Raw genomic sequence first — 18,627 nt, 5'->3', positions numbered from 1 at the left:
TAGTGGTCACCTCTTTTTCTTTTGCGGAATTGTAATTTTTTTTATATTACAAAACGTCACTGTATTCGTTGCGATATTCTCGTAAGTCTTCAGCACATCAGAATTCATCATTCAGTTGTTATTACAATCGTAACAGAGAGTTATTATTAGATCAGAAATTAACATTGAGTGTAAAAAAGTATGTTTGTTCTTTTCAATACAATAATTGAAATTTGTTATCATTCAACTGTCATAAAAAAAGATATCTTGAAGGATGTCTTTTTCATGGATCATTAATAAATACACAAAAATAAGTAGTGTATACTGCATATTTTTGTATATTTTCTTTTTAGTGTAAAAAAATTATTTTGAAATATTGTCTAATGTTAATAATAATCTTTCAATAACGTCTGCAAAAAATATTCCATAATTTAAAGAATTCCATAATTTGATCCTTGGATTATGACAGTTAATTAAATTATTAAATTTTTAGGAACACAAATATTATTTCTCTCACAAATGTTACTTTTGCATAGACAATATACAAAATCCATCAATAAGATTGGGAATCTCGATAATTCGCGATGTTATCTAAGAGCTCCATATTTTTGAAGAATATGAATTTCTGAACGATGAAACTTTATTTATGAAAATGTAAATTTTAATTTTTTATATTTATATTTTTCTAACTCCTTTGATATAACTTTTGATTTTTTACTTATTTATAAGTAGGAATATATTTTGATTATAATCAGCGATCAATCTCGATCGTGAATATCCGAAAATTTATTACATATTTAGTTACGTTTGCGGTATCGAAGTACAACATATTAAAAATCATTGCACAAATTGATAACGAAATTACTACAATAGTCCTCACAAGAAGAAAAATAAATTATTATGTACTGTTTAGCAAAAGTGTTACGGTATTTAAATCTTCGATGATGTAGGAATTTTGTCGTTTGCTTTATTTTTTTTGTCGTTCGAGAAAAATTGTTCCTCGCACCCACATTTAAATTAATAGCTCGTGTGAAAGTTCCCGGAGGTTGCGTTACGATTGAGAAGGTTTTTTACGTCTTCCGAATAGATTACTCAATACGGAACTTCGTTTGTAATCGCGATCTTTCCGATTGCCGCCTGAGCTTTGCTCGCTTTCTGATCCACTCTCAGACGCTCTTCTATTATCCACCACTGCGATGTTTGGAGGACTCGTTTGCGGAGCTGCTGGCGGAGCGACATAAGGCGGCAATGACGTCGGTCTGCCAGTGAAAGTATTGTTTTGTTGTTGTACACCCTGTAAAAGAATACGAATTCATTATTCGGGCTTATAAACAAAAGACAGTGAGATTTATAGATTTGCAATTGCGCTAAGTAATCGTTATGATTGTCGCAACTGCCTTAATTGAAATACATATAACGTATCAATAAGTTTTAGTAACATTCTAAAATATACATCTTCGAGAATATAATAGTGGTTACAGTTCCGGTTCACAAAGTAAATTAAAAATGTTCTATCTCCTTTTAATTCTCAAAGAATTTAACATAAATTATTTTAATAGAAATTTGAGAATTAGGAACTTACCTGTCTGATATTTGGTATGGATACATTCCCGTATGCTGTAACAGACGAAAAATACAATTAAGAAATTTTCATTCCGTTAAATTGAGATCACAAATTGCAACATTCAATTATAAAATCCAGCTAGAACTAAAACAATTGTTATCGTCTAACAAATAGCTATTTACAATTGTTATTATCGATGAATAAATTATAAATTGTAGAGTTAGAAAATCGAAGTGCAGACGTATCAGCAAAATGGAATATTAAATTAAAATTTTCTGAAGTGCTTATGAACAAATAGCGGGAACCCGTTAGTATTGATCCTTTGGAGATATGCCTGTGTGTTTCGGTTATGGCTTTACAATACATTTATAAATGTATTATAATTGCTTCACATTGCTTCAGCATTTTACATCCCTTGCCAAGCAATTTGCCAAATGCGAGAAAAAATGTTCGGTAAGATGCAGGTGTAAATGAGTACGTGATGAAAACAAATGTATAAACGCAGAATGATTGCATGCGATTTTCACATCAATCTTTCTTTTATCGAGTGTGAATGTTTTGTAATGACTGACCAGAATCACGAGGAATTTTCCACTGAGCCATTCTAGTCGGTGGAGGCGCACTCGATGGCAATGGAGGTGCTAATTCTATAAAATGACGATGAATGTTCACGTGTCGACGAATATCGAGTAGAATCTTTCTGAACCTTCTGAATCTTTTAACTTTTAACTTATATTATACAATGACGTACCTTGATGTTGCGGAGGAAGATCCACGCTGCTTTGTCGGTGCCATACCGGTGGCTCGTTCGATGAATACTGGCCGGACCCATTGTGATTTAATGTTGCGCTTCGTTGCTGCGCATAGTTGGGCCTTCCTTGTGGCAAATGGTGTTCCACATCTATATATAATAACATTTAAACAAATCTTTATCGATACATAAAGGCACAGGAAATTATGGATTATAATATAATAAATACTTGAAAAAAATTATTAAATACAAGACTGACGCAAAGTAAATTTTATCTAAAAAGACGTACCATTGCGCCTGTATTGCACCATATTTTCCGAACTGGGTGTTCGCATAGGGACAGGTGGTGGAGCGCCTCGTGGCGGTATGGGCGGTTTGTCGGTTCCTAGCATCGCGGAATTCTGTTGATACTGATCTCGCTGAGCCGCCAATTGTTCTTGCTGCATCAGCTGATGTTGCTGCTGCGCGAGCAATTGCTGCTGCCTGTGCATCTGCAGAAATTCCGTCTGAGTTTGCGGTTCGGATCTCTGCGACGCCAAGAATGCCTCGGCGTTCTGCGCGTCATTGCGCCGTTGCTGATTGTGCCGGTGCATCTGCAGGAACTCTATTTGTACCGAACTGGGCGAGTGTTGATTTGCCGAGGTGGGATCGCGCCTGATCACAGAATTCTTGCGCTCCATTTCCGGTGTGGAAGCGCGACTACTTCCGGTCGATGCGTTATCGTCCGCGTGCTCGAGCCTCGAACTCTGCAGCCTCTGCAAGCCTTCCTGTTGCATCTGATTTTGAGAAATAAAGATTCACTTTATAATTCAAGTCTCATAGTATGTTGAAACAGTTAGAGTATACGATTAGGATATGATAGGATTAAAAGACTAAAAGATCGAATAATTATAGATAGTAATATTTCCAAAAAGAGAGAAAATTTAGAAATAGTAAAAATATAGTGTTTTTATCGCAAACCTTCTGAGACTCGTCGTAGCTTAAGAGCTGTAGACTTGGTGGCAACTTCGCGTGAAACGAGATTTTATTAACCCAGTCTTCCATCTCCTCTTGACTTGGTGCTAAAAACAAGAATTCCGAACCGTCCGTACACTTCAGCCGAAATACGTTCTTCTTCTTCGTGTAATCGTCCGCTTTCTCGCATATAGCATTGAAAATGGTTATAGGGGCAGTGGCCGCTTTACTTAACGAGAAATCTTCCATGTCCTTGAAGAAGCACAACAGTTGCCCGCACAATACTGAAATAGTTGCGAAATAAAAATAGATTTGCGGCTAAAGAAACATTTTACGTCTATTTAATTTCGTGAATGATTAGATACCGGTATAATATTGCTTCCATGATCTAACGGCTGCTTTTTTGCCGGCACTTTGAAGCTCGTGCTTTCGCTCGAGAAGACCTTGAATCTCGACTGGGCGAAGAGCGTCCATATTCTCCATTCGCTGCAGTTTCCGGAAGCTTTGCGTTCTTCGTCTAGTCGTGAAGCTCGGAGTCCGTTTTGGTTTCTTCGTATCCACTTTCATGCTTTCAGCTCTCTTGATATCCGAAGTTGCTGAAGAAATTATCAGATCTTTTTATTGACGGCAAGAGCACAATTAATTGATTTATTTGCATAAAATTACGTACCTGGTCTTAATTTTACGCTAAACATGTGCGATAAACCGTACGGCTTCTGGGGTGTCGCAGATTCTGCTGTTTCGGAAGCAGTAGCACCTTTCAGCGGAGATAACCTGATGAATAAGCCAATGATATTTGTGAAATCAGATTATTATTTCGAATATCTGAGTCTTGGGTTGAATCTTAATTTTTACTCACTTGTTCGCAGACTCATGTTCATCGACCGAGCCGTTAATTTCGTCGTGTTGCGCGCGATGAGAAGTATCTAATAACCGTCTACGTTCCTCTTCGCGTTTCCGCTCTTCAGTTATCCTTTGTACCTCTTTACGTTTCCGTTCCTCGATCCTCGCACGTTCCACACGCTCTTTTTCTGCTTGGCGTGCGGCCATTTCCGCCTCTTGCTGCTTTTGAAAGGCTTCTTCCAGCTGTGTAAATGTTTATAATATTAAATATTATATTGTAAATTCTCAACAATAAATAGTCAACAATTTTTTATCTTTATTATATTAAAATCATTATATTGAACTCACCATCGTTATTCGTTTAAGCGCGCTGAATCTTTCCTCTTGCGCTTGTATAGTCTTTTCAAAGTCTTCGTGCTTCCTTATCAATTCCTCCACTTGCGAAATGCTCTCTCCCAATTTTTCTTCCTGCAGCATCGGTTCTCTGTTAACTATCCAGTTCTCCAGGATCTCAGCGTCCCTCTTGAACAGTTGCGTGTCCAAATTCTGTTCGTAAATGTGCCTTCTCTGCTGCCATGTATCTTTCAAAATCTGCTGGCGTTGCTGCAACACCGATATTTTGTCCTCGATCTCCTTCGCCAAGAAGTGTCCCTGCTCGATTAGCTTCTGTCCGGTTCGATAGAATTTCTCAAAGGCCTCCTCGCGCGTGTCGATCTCCGATTTGTACTCGTTGTGCCTAGAAAGCAGTGCCTCGGCACCAGGAACGTCCCGCGCCAATTCCGGCGCCGTTACCTTGGCCACCATCTCATTTATCCAAGATATCAGCTCCCTGTACTCGCCTAAGTAGGCCTGTAGCTGTTCCGCCTGGGCCAGTTTGCTTCGCCTCTGCGCCGCTTGCTCCAGTAGCTCACCCCAAGCCGCTTCTGCCTCCTGATGTTTCACGTTAATGTGTATACGCGCGTCCGGGAATAGCTCGATCAGCCTTGACGCTTCCTCCATCAGGCTCTCTACTTGTTCCTTCACAGCCGCCAGGTCAGTCTCGAATCCTTGATGCTTCCTTACTAATGCCTGAATTGTCTCCAAATCGTGACCGTAGCCGTCCGAGCTGAGAGCCGCTTCCTTTTCCTGTATCCAGGAGATAGTCTCGTCGGCTGTCCTGTCAAACATATGAACCTGCTTAGCGCCCGCCAACGCGTCTTGTCGAGCGTGCGCCAATTCTTTCAAGTCCTCCCATTGTTGCTTTGTTTCGTCAATTTTCTGGAGTATTTTGCTTTTTTCAGGATTATTCTGGTCGATTAGCCTTTGCCCCTCGTCAAGCACAGCCGATACACGTCCTTCACTGGTCGTCAAGCCAGCTAGGAAATTGTCAAATATCTGGATCAGCAGTTCCACGTGTTCCACGTCGCAACCATAGTCCTCTGAAGCGGCGATCTTTAATTATAATATTTAATAATTATATTAATATCAGTTTTATAATAATATATTAGAAATTAAAAAGGTAAAGTTATATAATTATTAATTATTTATCTAATCTTACCGTTGTTTGATCTCCGATCCATTCGATCACTTCATCCGCCTGTCTGATAAATTTGTAAAACTTCTCGCTCTCCGATAATCTCTGGAGTCGATATTCTTTCAATCTTTGCAGTTCTTTAAATTTATACTCGATATCCGCCTGTTTTTGCGCGATATTCTTGCTATCAAAGTGATGCCGCTCGACTAGGCCACGCGAAAGTTTCTTTAAATTATCAATCGTACTTTCGAAACCAGACAAGTCACGCTCGATGCCTTCTAGTTTCTTCAGCAGAGACTGCACAGAATCTTCGTCTTTGCCATGATCAGATGACGTCAATTGTGGATGTTTCTCTCTAATCCACTGCTCAGCTTCTGCAGCTTCGGCATAAAACTATAAAACGCAAATTTTATTTTCCATCGTGTATGCAAAAATAATCAAAATTATATTATTAAAATTATACTAAAATTATTTACGTTAATTATAATAATTAATTTCACATCAACAGAAGTAGGTACATTTAATTTCTTACCATTTGTGATTCTACAGCGTCGAGCAATCTCAATTTCCTGACACTTGCCAGATCTCTGAGGTGTGATAATTCCTCTTGCAACTTTTTGGTCAACTCATCAATCTTATCCGCTGCGAAATGTCCACTTCTAATCATCACAGTCGCTCTGCTAACCAGTGAAGCTACTACAGGCTCTCTGGATAACAATTCCGCTTCCAAAGCGTGGTGTTTCTTTTGCAATCGCTGTACAGTTGTCAGAGAGCTGCCCAAATCGTTGCTCGCGGCTAATGGTTCCTTCTCCGACAACCAGTGCAATTCGTCCTCAACATCTCTCGCGAACTGATGCAGTAACTTCGCGTCTTCCAAATTGTCCCTGCGTATTTGCATCGGTTCCTGAAGACTGTGGTATCTATTGATCGTAATTAACGCTCTCTTTTGAATCTCATCGCTCAAGAAATGATTCGATTTCTGAAAACTGGCGGCGGTGTCCTTGATAGATTCGCACGCTTCATTGTGACCGAGCACGTCATTCTCCAAATTGGTGTGTCTCTTCAGCAAATTTGCCACGCTCGAGAGATCCTTGCCGTGATCCTCTGATTGCAATTGGGTCTCCACTTCGTCCATCCACGTCTCGAATTCGTCCAAACTACGACCGAATAGCAAGGCTTGATACGCATCATTCAGCCGGTTCTTCTTCAGCTCGCTAGTTTCTTGCAACAGACGCCATTCTGCCTCCAACTCATCCAAACGTTCCTGTATATCCTTCGCAGCATAATGGTTTTCCTCGATAAGTGCTTCTCCCTCGTTGACTACTGCTGCGACTCTTCCTTTATTTGCCATCAACTCGCTCTCAAATGCGGCGTGTTTCTGTATCTTGCTTTGCAAATTCGAAGAATCTCTATAATTTTCGTCGCTCGCCACCTGTTGCTTTTGATGCAACCAGCCTTCCACCTCATATATATTCCTGAGGAATTGGTGTAAGTGGTGGCTCTCCAAAAGTTTCTTCCTTCTGGCTGTCGCGTTGTTCTTCAGTTTGTCTCTTCTGGTACAGACTGAGGCGAGTCGCTGTTTTATTATACCCGCGTCCGCATGTCCATGAGATAGGATTTCGTTAGCAAATTTCTCCAGCTCTTCGATACGTCCCAATTGAGACGCCAACATTTTCTCGAATTCTTCGTGCTTACGCAATAGTGTCTCGACGCCCGATAGCGATTCGCCAAGATCGTCGTTGTTGAGGAACGCCTCTTTCGTCGCCAGCCAGCTGTCAGCCTGATCGGCTTGCTCCTTAAACAATTGCAATTGATGTGCTTGCGTTAATTTCTGCCTGCGATTGTCCCAGGCATTTCCCAAAGTTTGTCTGAGCTCTTCCAGATGCTCAAGATTATCCTTGACATCCTCGTTAATCGACACTAGCTTTTGGCCGTGATCTTTCAAGCCTTTAAATATGTCTTGTCTGCCATCGATCTCTGCCTTTCTCTCTTGATGCAGTTCTAGTACAGCTTCGGCTTCGGATATGGTGGTCGGTGCTTCGGATTCATCCATGCGTTTAATAGTATCTGCCACCCAAATGTCCAATTCATGCAGATCAGCTTGGAATTTGTGCAATGTGTAGGCTTGATTCAAAGCTTCACGCCGATGTCGAGTCACACGTTGCAGATCATCCCAGTTAGATTGAAGCTCGGATAGTATCCCGTTTATTTCGGATGCCTTGTCTGGATACTTGTGCGACAAGTTTCGCGCCTCTGCCTTATGCTCCTAAAATAGCATATAAAAAAAATTGAAATATAAAATTTTCTTTATATTTAAAAACATATTTATGATATTATAAAATATGAAGTGAAAGAAGAGTGTGCAATTACAAAAATTCTATTAATTGTATATACACAAAGTATATTAAAAATATTAATTACTTAGTAACAAAAAACATAGAGCTATACTATATAGCTATACTAATCTTTTATTACTTTATTTTAATTATTAGTAAATTAACGATTAATTCTGAAGCAAAAAATTAATGAAAAATTGATGCAATCTTCACCTTCAATTTGCCTTCTATTGCTGTCATGTCTCGTTCCATAGCCTCTTGTTTTCTTTGTAACTGTTCGACAGCGGGTAAATCTTTTCCTGTATCACTCGTGTTCATGGCCACTGATTTCTCAATAACTCTTTGGTTTGTGTCGTCTATATCTCGGTTAAATAGATGAATCTCTAGTGCACCCGCTAATGTTTCGCGATACGTACTTAATGCACCTTGCAAACCTTTCCACTTATTATTAAAGTTGTCGCGCCGTTGTTGAATTGCTTTTGATTCATTATCACGACCCTATACGAAATATAGCAAAATAATATGAACATTTTAAATAATAACATTTATATTTCAATAATACGCTTCAGTATAATATTTATTTTAGTTTTCCATGTGAAAGATTTTACCTGTTTTATAAGCTTATCTGCTAAAGCATTGATTGTTTTTATTCTGGAATCATCTACTCGCATATCGCTATCTACATCGTCGAGTTTCCTTTGGAGGCTCAAACAGTGCTCATAATCCTTTCCGGTATCACCAGCCTGGACCATCATTTCCTTATCCCTGATCCACGCTTCAATCTTCTCCACCTGATTGTTGAATTCCAAGATATCTTGAGCCTCTTCCAAACCTCTGCCCCGATTACCAGACTCCAACAACAATTTCCGCCAGGACGCATGTAGATGTTCTAATTGCTGATGAATTTCTGCGCTCGCCGGATGTTTTCGCGCTAACAACGTTTCTCCTTTTGCTATTTTGTAAATGTAAATTTATTATTAATTTTTTATGCAAGTGAGAATATTCTGTGAGCGATAACGGCAACTTGAACATCAATCAATTACCTTTAATTTCCTCGATTCTGCTTTGATTCGCTGCCAGCTCTGCTTGGAACGCCTGGTGTTTTTGCAGCTTCTTGATCTTGTCCTCTAAGCTAGACACTTCGCCTTTCGACGCTTCCGCTTCCAACTTCTTCTGCTTTTCGCCTATCCAGGACTCGGCTTCACCTACGTCTCTAACAAATTGTGCATGCAACAAACTGGCCTCCAATCTTCTTCTTCGTGCATCGCACAGGTCACGGATTCTTGCACGCCTTTGAATAACCTCGTTCAATCGCCGAGCGATCGTTGATGAGTCGAAATGATTCTGAGCAAGAAGTTTACTTCCGTGTTCTTGCAGCGCCGTCAGCTTCTCCTCGTGGGTGACTAACAGCTTCTCGAATTCGTTATGCTTTTTCATCTGCGCATCTACCTCTTCGACTGAGACTCCAAAGTTGTCGCCACTCAGTGCGGCTTCTTGAGTGCTGGACAAGGTATCGAGCTGTTTGGCGTCTCGTAGGAAGAAATGCAAGTCGATCAATTGATCCAAATGGACCTTCTTTTGTTGCCAAGCGGTGTGCAGCCTCTGCCGTTCGTCCAGCAACTGGTTACACTTTTCCTCAACCTCCTGAGAAGTAAGTCGATGTGATTAACAAACATTCACAAGAATCGTTATTATCTTCGATAGGTAGACTTACCATAGCGGCATAGTGACCGGTTTGCACCATGGCCTCGCCTAGATCAAGCACCGAGCTGAAGCTGTCCTCTCGCGCTTCGATTTCTCCTTTCAGGGCCTCGTGCTCCGCCTTCAAAATCTGCGCGCTGGCCGCGTCTCGAACCTTTTCCTCCGTCGACATTGTAGCGCGGAGTCCAGCTGCCCAGTTCATTAGGTCTCTTACCTAAACGTTTCCCTCGTTAGAAATAAATCGTCAAATATAAACGGTAAGAAGTATATAATTTAATACCTGAGTGAGGAATCGTTGCAAGTCGCAGCTAGCCTGCAACTGATCCCTTCGATGAGCGGATCTTTCTTTCAACTCCTCCCAATGAGCAACAACAATTTGTTGCTGCTGATCGATGTGTACCGCGTTGTTGCCTGGATAATGAGCTTGTAATCTGGAGGCATCCTCGACTAAGACTTGCAACTGAGCCTCCAAAGCGACCAGGTCATTTTCGAATCCTTCATGACGTCTAATTAACGCCAAAACGGAATTTAAGTCGCGACCAAGATCCTCTGGCAAAGCAGCCTCTTTCTCTTGTATTCGTGACAGCGCTTCCGCCACGTCGCGATGGAATCGATGAATTTCGCCTGCCGCTTGTAATCGTTGCTCGCGATTTCGGATGAGTCCCAATAGATGCTGCCACGATTCTCTGCGATAAACAATTGTATTTCAAAGTTATTTATTTTACCCTTTTTGGAAATTATGCAAAATTTTTAAGAAAGAAAGCACAATTTAGAAAAATTCAGAAAAATAGTTTTGTCTGTAACATAGAGATAAATAATTATGATATTAACAAGTATGTACAAATTTACAAAAGTTTGAACAGTTAGTACATAATAATTTCTACATTACAATATTTTAGAGTTAGAAGGTTTTAAGACCAAGTTTTTAAAAAGCAATCGAAAGAACTATGAAGATTAAAAACATAAAATCGCGAAATTTCGAAAAAGAAGCGTAGAAGATAAATAGCTTTGAATCATAGTATGAGACAACTTTAACGTCCTATATACATATGAGTTAGTCCAAGTAACAAAATGTATACTCACTTCATCACCGCGTGTTGATTTTGTACTTGTAACGCCGGATCGTCTTCATCGGATCTATGTTGAATACGTATACGGAAAAAAAGTTAGTGACCCAACACCGAGAAAAAAAATAGACAAATAGATTTGTAAATCACAAAGAACATTATATTACATGATATTAATTTAGAATTTTAAACTAACACCAAGAGAAAGATATTAATTTATACCAATTACGTCATTTTGTTAATTTATTGCGTGCAAGTGACGGGATACTAATATTCTACGAGAGTGATAAGAAAACAATAAAATAGCAGAAACGAAAATAATGACAAAAAGATCCTTATTGGATAAAATAAGTTAAAGATTTACCCTAATTGTTCCTGGCGTTTTTCGATATCCTGGATGTAAGGACTCTCGTTCGCGATCAGTTTTCTGGCTAATTCTTCGCACTGATTGAACCTCTCGGATCCAGCCTCTATTCGATGCTTGAAGTCATTGAATTTCGTTTGCAATAGCAACAGATGCTCGTAATCTTGACCGTAGTCCTCCGATGCCGCTGCTTGTTCTTGCTCCTTGATCCATTGCTCCAACTCTCTGCTCTCCAGGAAATATTCATGACGATACATGCTCTCCATTAAACGTTGCTGCCTTACGGTAGCCAGTCGCTGCAAGGCGCGCATTTGTTGAACGATCGCTTGCTGCTTGTTGGCTATCGCCTTGCTGTCGGGATGCTTCGAGTTGATCATTGTGGAAGCTGTGTGTCCCATTTCTGTTACGATGCCGTTGTATGTGTCTAATTCGAGCTCAACAGCCTGTAAATTATAAGCCAAACATGAATAGTCAGTACCATTATATTTAGTTAATTGTGATAATTCCGATTACATTCCGATTAAATTCCGATCGAATAATATAGTGAATTACTTTTGATTGATTACATTTTTCATTTTGTTTTAGAAAATACGTACCTTGTGTTTTGTCAATAATTTCGTGGCGGCATCGCGATCCCTGCCGTAATCGGTAGAGCTCAGCACATCGTTCTTCTCGTTGAGCCAGCTTTCAACCTCGCCGGCTTCGAAAAAGAATTCTTGTGCTTTTAGGGACAAGTCCAATGCTCTGCTACGCTCTCCCGCTTTGTCTTGCAAATCCCTCCACGCGTCATCCAGAATATCGCACAGTTCTTGGATCTAGTAAAATTATTAATGCAACCAATTATTTATTGCTATTTAGTTCAGTTAACGACATTTTCAATACATTGTTACTCGTGTAAAACAAATACAAATTAATAATTCATTAAGTAATTAATCGCTGATGTCAATGCTGACACACTGCCTAAAGTTCCATCGCTGTGGCAAAAGTATCAGTTTGTGTCTGCATGCAACAACATATGCACCTTCTATCTTATAATTCCTAAGACTTATTTATTAAGCAATAGAATAAAATCAGAAAGCCTGTTGCAACTAAAATTGTATAAATCACATATTTTTTAATAATAGATTTTACCTCCAGTTGCAAAACAATTGAGATTACAATAAACAAATTAAATTTCATTGAAATTCTGTGAAAGAATTTTTGTGTATGAAGAATTAATCATATAAATATATATACAAATAGTTCAGGTAATTTTAGAAACTAAGCTACAGAAATAAAGTATAACTTTTAACATCCTATAAAAACAATTTGTTAATTACATGATGTCTAGGATATTTGGGCTGCTATAATTATCATTGATCACAGAAAAGCGATAAACATTTGTGACAACATTTTCCATGCGTTGTTGTGTGTCCACCTTACCTTCGTAAACGCGATACCCTTCGAGAAGCTCCAGCTGTGCAAAAATCACAAGTTCTTACTCCAGTCTCGTATCAGCCGATCATTGTACGAAACCACGAGAAAAAGATAGTTATTTGGCAAAGAAATCCTCGTAATTTACCTTTTTCTTCTCTGGATGAGCCTGATCGATGAGCGTTTGTCCAGAAGCCAGAGTCTTGTCTATCATAGGCTGATGACCGGCGATCTCCGCTTCCAGCTTCTTGTGTTTCTTGTGCAAAGTCTGGGCTTGATGCAGGTTCTGTCCAAGCGTCGTCGACGACGCTTGAGGTAAATGGTCCTTGATCCACTGCAACTCTGCGTCCAATTCGAAACCGAATTTGTGGAAACGCAGGCTTTCCTCCAATGCTTCTCGACGTTTCTTAGCTGGTTCCTTCAGACTGCGGAATCTATCAAATATAATAAACTTCGTCATTTGTATATCCACGATCATCTGGGTAATGAATCAGGTTGATCATTAAACAATCAGTTTAAAAGAAAGGGTAGTATAACATAATTGAAGAAGAAAATTTCATACGTACTTTCTCTGGGTGGCTTGACTTGACTTCAGGATGTTCACCGCATCGAAGTGACCCTCGTGCGCCATTTCCTGACCCATGGCCACGAGATCATCCACTTTCTGTTCCCATTGACACATGTCGCTCTCGAGGGTCTGGTGCTTTTTCAGCAACTCTTTGCAGCTACGGAGATCCGTGCCTACTTGCTTACTCTGAAGACAACTCTCTATCTCTTCTAGTTTTAATCTAGCGTCTTCCATAGTGCGATTGTATCCGTGTTGTGAGGCCGCTTGTCGCAGTCTACGACCTTTCTCCAACGACAATGCTACCAATCGGTCCCATTGATCATTTAGATCCTTCAAAGTTTTGCCCACGTCGTCTGATCGGTAATTTTCTTCTGATATGAGCGCCTTGCCTGCCTTGTTGACTGCTCTCAATTGTCCCTCATTGGCACGCAGTTCTCGTTCGAAAGCTTCGTGTTTTTGCAGTTTGCGCTCGAGATTATTCAAGTCGCGATAGCTTTCGTCGGCCGCAGTCTTCATCTTGTCGCCCAACCAATCGCGCAAGTCATCCACTTCGGCTGAGAATTGTTGATAATGCTCGGATGCCTTTAAAGCTGCTCTTCGACGTTGCGCGGCATCCTTCACTGCCATGCGGCGGGCTAGTACTTGGTTCCTTCTTTCGTTGATGCTAGATATAAATTAGGTTTATGTAACTAATACAATAGCATCTCCTTAACACATATTTAAAAAAAATTGTGATTAAAATCAGTTTTTAAATTCATTTTAATTCATTTTAGTTCAGTGACTTCAGTTTAACTCAAGTTCATGCGATATGTCATTATATTTTTATTCGTAAGCAATCAATCTAACAAATCGTTCTTCTGATACTTACTAATCTTTTTCGTAGTGATTTTGGGCGATTAACTTGTCTGCGGTGTCACTAAATGCCTTCAATCTGTCATCTTGCGCGTGAAGGGTGTTCTCAAATTTTTCGTGTTGTTTCAATAGAGCCTCGACGTCATCCAAAGATTCGCCCAAGTCGGTGAACTCAAGGAAAGCTTCATGAGAGCTGGTAGTAGCTTCGATCTGATCGGCTTCTCGATTAAATTGTTGCAATTCCAAACATTGTCGTAACCATTCTTCTTTTGCCATCCAATCAGCTGTTACCGCTGGGTACAATCCATTTAACTTGTCCAGACGTTCACCTACATCTGTCAATGTCGGGTTACGACGTAGTAGTTCTCGACCGAGATCTTCAACTTCGCGGAATCTGCAAGCATACGAAAAAAATATAATTTATAAAAAATTAGATTTTTTTACTAACAAGATTCTCGATTAATTTAATAACAATACCATAATAAAAATTATTTTAATAAATCCACTATTGAGAAATTATTTTTACTAAATTTTAAAGAACTTTTTAATAAAAAGCTGATTGTACAATAATAACGATTACATACTCGTCTTCTTTGGTTCGTATTTCTTCTCCAAGCTCCATGTGCTGTTTCTTGAGTTGCTCGGCCGTGGCAACGTCTCTCACTGGTTCCTCGGCCTTCATTGTCTCTTGTATGTCCATGGCCCAGTTGATCAAGTTCTTCGAACTATTCATGAATATCTGTTGGCCGACCGCGTCTTCTAAACGAGATCGTCGCTCCTTGGCCTTCGTCTGGACTTTGTTCCACAGATCCTTGATCTCGTTTTGTCTCACATTGACGTTGTTACATTCGTGTGGATACGAACTCTTAACGCTGTTGCCTAATAAATCTACTTTCCGTACCTGAGAAAATAAAATTATATGAAAAAATTAAGTTATTATTTTCTGTTATTTATTAAATTTATTGTAAAATACTGAAATTGTTTAACCTTTTCTTCAACTGGTGCCAATTCTCGTTCCAAATGTTGATGTCTCCTCTGCAGAGCTTGCACAGTCTTCAGGTCAGGTCCCAACTCGGCGGTGTCTAGTTGGGTGATCTTTTCTAGCATCCAATCGTGAGCTTCGTCGCAGGTTCTGTTGAACAACTCAACACTGGATGCGCCCTCCAAGCTTTTTTCTTTCTGAGTTTTCAACCAATTCAAATGTTCCCATAGCTGATGAATGTGCCTCTGCCTGGCTTTGACTTTGTCCAGTTGACTGTGACCTTGACGAACGAATTCGTCTACCGCTGCGTCTATTGCCTCTACCCGTTTCCCGGAGGCTGACAGATCCGTTAGGAACTTCTCGTACTTTCTCCTCGCCGTCTCGACGTTGTCGCGAGGATCGTCGACTCTTAACATCTTCTCCTTGTCCTTGATCCATTTTTCGAAGTCATCACACTCCCGGTAAAAGCCGTAAAGCCTAATGGCGTCCTCCAACAACGCGTGACGTTTCACAGCGAGTTCCTGTAACTCGCTGTAAGTTTCGTTGATTTTCTTCTGTCGCTTCTCCACGCTATCGCCGTCGCTCACCGCCTTTCGCTTGATCGGCTTCACGGTAGACTTGATGGATTTTAATCGTCGGACCGGCACTACCTGTTTCACCATCTTCGTCTTCTTCACGCGCTGCGTCACTTTGACCTTCTCAGGTCTGCGTACCTGCACTTGCACGACTTTTGGCTCGATCTCGCGCACGTAATTAGCCGGCACAAACCCGTCCGTACCGTCAGCTTTCCTAACGCTCCACCAGTCGGGATTCGTCTTGTTCAACAGAAACATTACTTCGCCCTTAACCATGTGCATGCCCTGACCGTTAAATGGATATAAACTTTTTACTTGCGGTACCAATCTATCCTCGTGAATAGTTTTCGGCTCGAGTCGTTCGACTACCTCATCCACCCACTCGTCTTGCGGCACCAATCTGATCTCCTTGCTCCATTCTTCCTGCTCGAGCTCGGCGACCGGTTCAGGATCGGCGGATAACTCCAGGGTGGAGATGCCGGATTTGATCAGTTTTTCCGCCTGTGTGTTCAAGGACTGCACATCGCCATTGTAGGCGTTTAATTCGCCTTCCAAATCTTTGTGCCGCTGCAACAAGGCCTGAGCGCTCGGTTCGTCCACTCCATAATCCTCTGAGGCCACTAAAGCCATTTTCTCGTTCATCCACGAATCCGCCTCGTTTGCGTCGGCGTAAAATTGGAACGCTTCGGCCGCGTCATCCAGCTGCTTTTTCCGCAATGCCGCCAGTTCCTCTAAGACTCTCCAATGTTCCTGCAACGAGTCTATTCGATTCTGTATCTCCAATGCCGACGGGTGATTATCGGCTATCAGTTTTTTGCCGGCATCGCAAAGTTGCTCGGATTTCGGCCTGCGCACTTTCATCTCATCTTGCAGGGCCTTATGTTTCTGCTGCAGCGATATCACGGCTCGCAAATCCTTCGCAGAAATGCCAGCCTTGCATATTCGCTGTTTCTCCACCAGCCACGACTCTTCGTCCTCGTGATCTTGAAGGAAGTGAAAGAAATTCCTGGCATCCTCTAGCCGAGCTTTACGCTCCTTGCTGTTCTCCACGAGCTCGTCATACGCACCATTCAGTAGCTCCAACTTCTGCTGCAGCAATGGCGCCTCCTTATTCTGCGGCTGTGCCAAGTGCTGAGCGGCCTGTCTACCGAGTCGTCTTTGGCTCTCGCCTAGAGCCGTCACTTGCAGCTCCTGCAAGCTGTGTTTCTGCAAGAGATCCTCGACTCCCAGTAGATGCGGGCCCACATCAGTGCTCTGAAAGTTCAGTTGGAGCTCTTGAATGGAAGCCAGTGTTGTATCAATTTCTCTCATCAAGGTCATTAGCGAGCTGAGCGCGACCAGATTGGATTTGTGATGGTCCAGCAAAGCCAGTAATTCTTTCCATCTCTGCAACACTTCCTGTTCTCTGCTGCGAACTCTCTCTAAGCCGTGATAATTCTCCCGCACCAATTCTTCGGACATGTTCGTCAGGTCGTGGAAGCGCTCCTCGCGTGCCAAGATATCGGCACTGATGGCCTCGTGCTTCTTTACTGTGGCGTCTACTTGCGCTAGGTTACTGCCATATCGTGGATCCGTCAGGACCTGAATCATCTCTTTCAAGTAACCTTCTCTGAGCACGCTCTTTCTCTCGAACTTGTAATTCAGTTGCTCGAGCCTCTCTTGTCGCAACAACTCGGTCCTCAGGGCGACTTCACGACGGTGCTCCGATCTTTCCAATTCTACCCAATTTCTTTCGATGTCGTGGATCAGCTGGCCCTCCTGCGGGGTGAACGCCGGCTGATTCAGAGACTTTAACTGAGTGTTTATGTGGAAATACAACGCTTCTATCTCGGACCGTTCCTTGTACTTCGGCGGCTTCTCCACTGTTCGGTATTGCTTGAAGGCTAGGAGTTCCCGTTGAATACCTTCGAGCGAGTTCGGGAAGCTTCGACTCTCCAGAACCTCAATTTTCATCTTGATCCATTCCAAAAGGTCAGTCGTTAGTTTCTCATAGTGGATCTTCATCTTGTCGGCGTCCATCATCTGGCCAACGATCTGTGAGTACAAAAAAGAGTCATCAAAAGATTTGTTAAGAGATTTTTAATTTAATTATTTAATTAAATTTATTTGATTTAATTGATTCTTAGATTCTCTCTTGAATTTGTAGTTTTTCGAACCACAGGACGTTTTAATTATAAAATGTAACATATGGATATTCAAATACATACTCTATGGATACATTTTCGTTAAAAAGTATTAATTTAAATTTTGAATATCAGGATGATATTTAGATTCTCAACTTTTTAGATCTTTATCAGGTCTTTAGATTTTCAAAATATAGTTTTTATATGTATTAAATGAGATTTTCAAGTAGTCGTACATTCGCTATTCTTTTGCCGCTCTTTATTTCGTTCTTCATCCTGGCGAATGTATGATAATAAGACGCGACATAGGTAATAATGGACTTCTCGTCTGGTCTGGCTGTGTCCACGTCTTCTGCGTCCAACAGCCGCGGTATGCCGAGTTCTGAATTAGCAACGTCGAAGGCATAATTGAGATTATCGATGTTCTTATTTTGCTGTAATTCCGACCAATTGACCAAGTCCGGTCTGTGAGCGTGTATGAGAGCGTTGAAACCAAGTCCGTTTCTCCAGGAGCCTATTTGTACATAATTTAAAATTTTTGTATAGTTTAAAATATTTTAAATTTCTCTTATACATCTTTATATATAATATTTAAGTTAGAGAGTCAAAGCTGAGTGAGAAAGTCAACGGTCGAAATACGAACAAAATAAGGATGTTATTTTAAAGTAATATTTAATTTTTATTTTCAATATTTTTACTCAATTATTGTAAATAAATTAGATATCACTTTAAACTAACATCCTTATTTTACTCGTATTTTGGTCGTCGACCTTCTCACATAGCTTTGCTTAAAACGAGACTTCTCCGTTAGTATAATATTTATTTTCCTATAAAAGGTACACTTATATAAAATATAATAATTCTTGATTATAATTATTCTCTCAATTGTCTTATGAATTTTTAAACGCTTCAAAAAGTACAGGGTGAAGGTTTATACTGTTGAAGGTTTATAGCTTGGAGGATTCGCGTGTAAGATTATACTAAATGTTTCCTAGATTCATAAATATTGCACGGTTTCTTCAAACTTCTTTTTACGTCATTC

General features: G+C 40.6%; 1 protein-coding gene across 4 annotated transcripts in view; it reads right to left on the bottom strand.

Moving 5' to 3' along the window:
- Nucleotides 1-343: 343 nt before the first annotated feature.
- The window catches only part of LOC112457171 (spectrin beta chain, non-erythrocytic 5), a 61,310-nt gene continuing 43,026 nt past the window's right edge, over nucleotides 344-18,627 (bottom strand). For 2 of the 4 annotated variants that reach the window (XM_025020109.1, XM_025020089.1), the window contains exons 5-30: nucleotides 17,822-18,099; nucleotides 14,893-17,496; nucleotides 14,490-14,806; nucleotides 13,922-14,299; nucleotides 13,052-13,717; nucleotides 12,634-12,919; nucleotides 11,669-11,887; nucleotides 11,073-11,515; nucleotides 10,725-10,778; nucleotides 9,922-10,327; nucleotides 9,655-9,855; nucleotides 8,984-9,584; nucleotides 8,549-8,892; nucleotides 8,154-8,438; nucleotides 6,137-7,870; nucleotides 5,629-5,997; nucleotides 4,440-5,522; nucleotides 4,108-4,334; nucleotides 3,919-4,022; nucleotides 3,614-3,844; nucleotides 3,255-3,532; nucleotides 2,584-3,070; nucleotides 2,295-2,444; nucleotides 2,116-2,190; nucleotides 1,562-1,596; nucleotides 344-1,273 (exon numbers count right to left, since the gene is read on the bottom strand). In XM_025020109.1, coding sequence (XP_024875877.1) covers nucleotides 1,031-1,273; nucleotides 1,562-1,596; nucleotides 2,116-2,190; nucleotides 2,295-2,444; nucleotides 2,584-3,070; nucleotides 3,255-3,532; nucleotides 3,614-3,844; nucleotides 3,919-4,022; nucleotides 4,108-4,334; nucleotides 4,440-5,522; nucleotides 5,629-5,997; nucleotides 6,137-7,870; nucleotides 8,154-8,438; nucleotides 8,549-8,892; nucleotides 8,984-9,584; nucleotides 9,655-9,855; nucleotides 9,922-10,327; nucleotides 10,725-10,778; nucleotides 11,073-11,515; nucleotides 11,669-11,887; nucleotides 12,634-12,919; nucleotides 13,052-13,717; nucleotides 13,922-14,299; nucleotides 14,490-14,806; nucleotides 14,893-17,496; nucleotides 17,822-18,099 — 12,098 coding nt within the window. In that variant the 3' untranslated portion in view covers nucleotides 344-1,030. The remainder of the gene's footprint in view (nucleotides 1,274-1,561; nucleotides 1,597-2,115; nucleotides 2,191-2,294; nucleotides 2,445-2,583; nucleotides 3,071-3,254; nucleotides 3,533-3,613; nucleotides 3,845-3,918; nucleotides 4,023-4,107; nucleotides 4,335-4,439; nucleotides 5,523-5,628; nucleotides 5,998-6,136; nucleotides 7,871-8,153; nucleotides 8,439-8,548; nucleotides 8,893-8,983; nucleotides 9,585-9,654; nucleotides 9,856-9,921; nucleotides 10,328-10,724; nucleotides 10,779-11,072; nucleotides 11,516-11,668; nucleotides 11,888-12,633; nucleotides 12,920-13,051; nucleotides 13,718-13,921; nucleotides 14,300-14,489; nucleotides 14,807-14,892; nucleotides 17,497-17,821; nucleotides 18,100-18,627) is intronic. The other 2 variants (XM_025020102.1, XM_025020098.1) reach the window with 2 other exon arrangements.

The sequence above is a fragment of the Temnothorax curvispinosus genome, unplaced genomic scaffold, assembly GCF_003070985.1.
Source record: "Temnothorax curvispinosus isolate PA1 unplaced genomic scaffold, ASM307098v1 QBEX01000740.1, whole genome shotgun sequence".
Taxonomy (NCBI): Eukaryota; Metazoa; Arthropoda; class Insecta; order Hymenoptera; family Formicidae; genus Temnothorax; species Temnothorax curvispinosus.
This window is presented reverse-complemented; position numbering and strand designations above follow the sequence as displayed.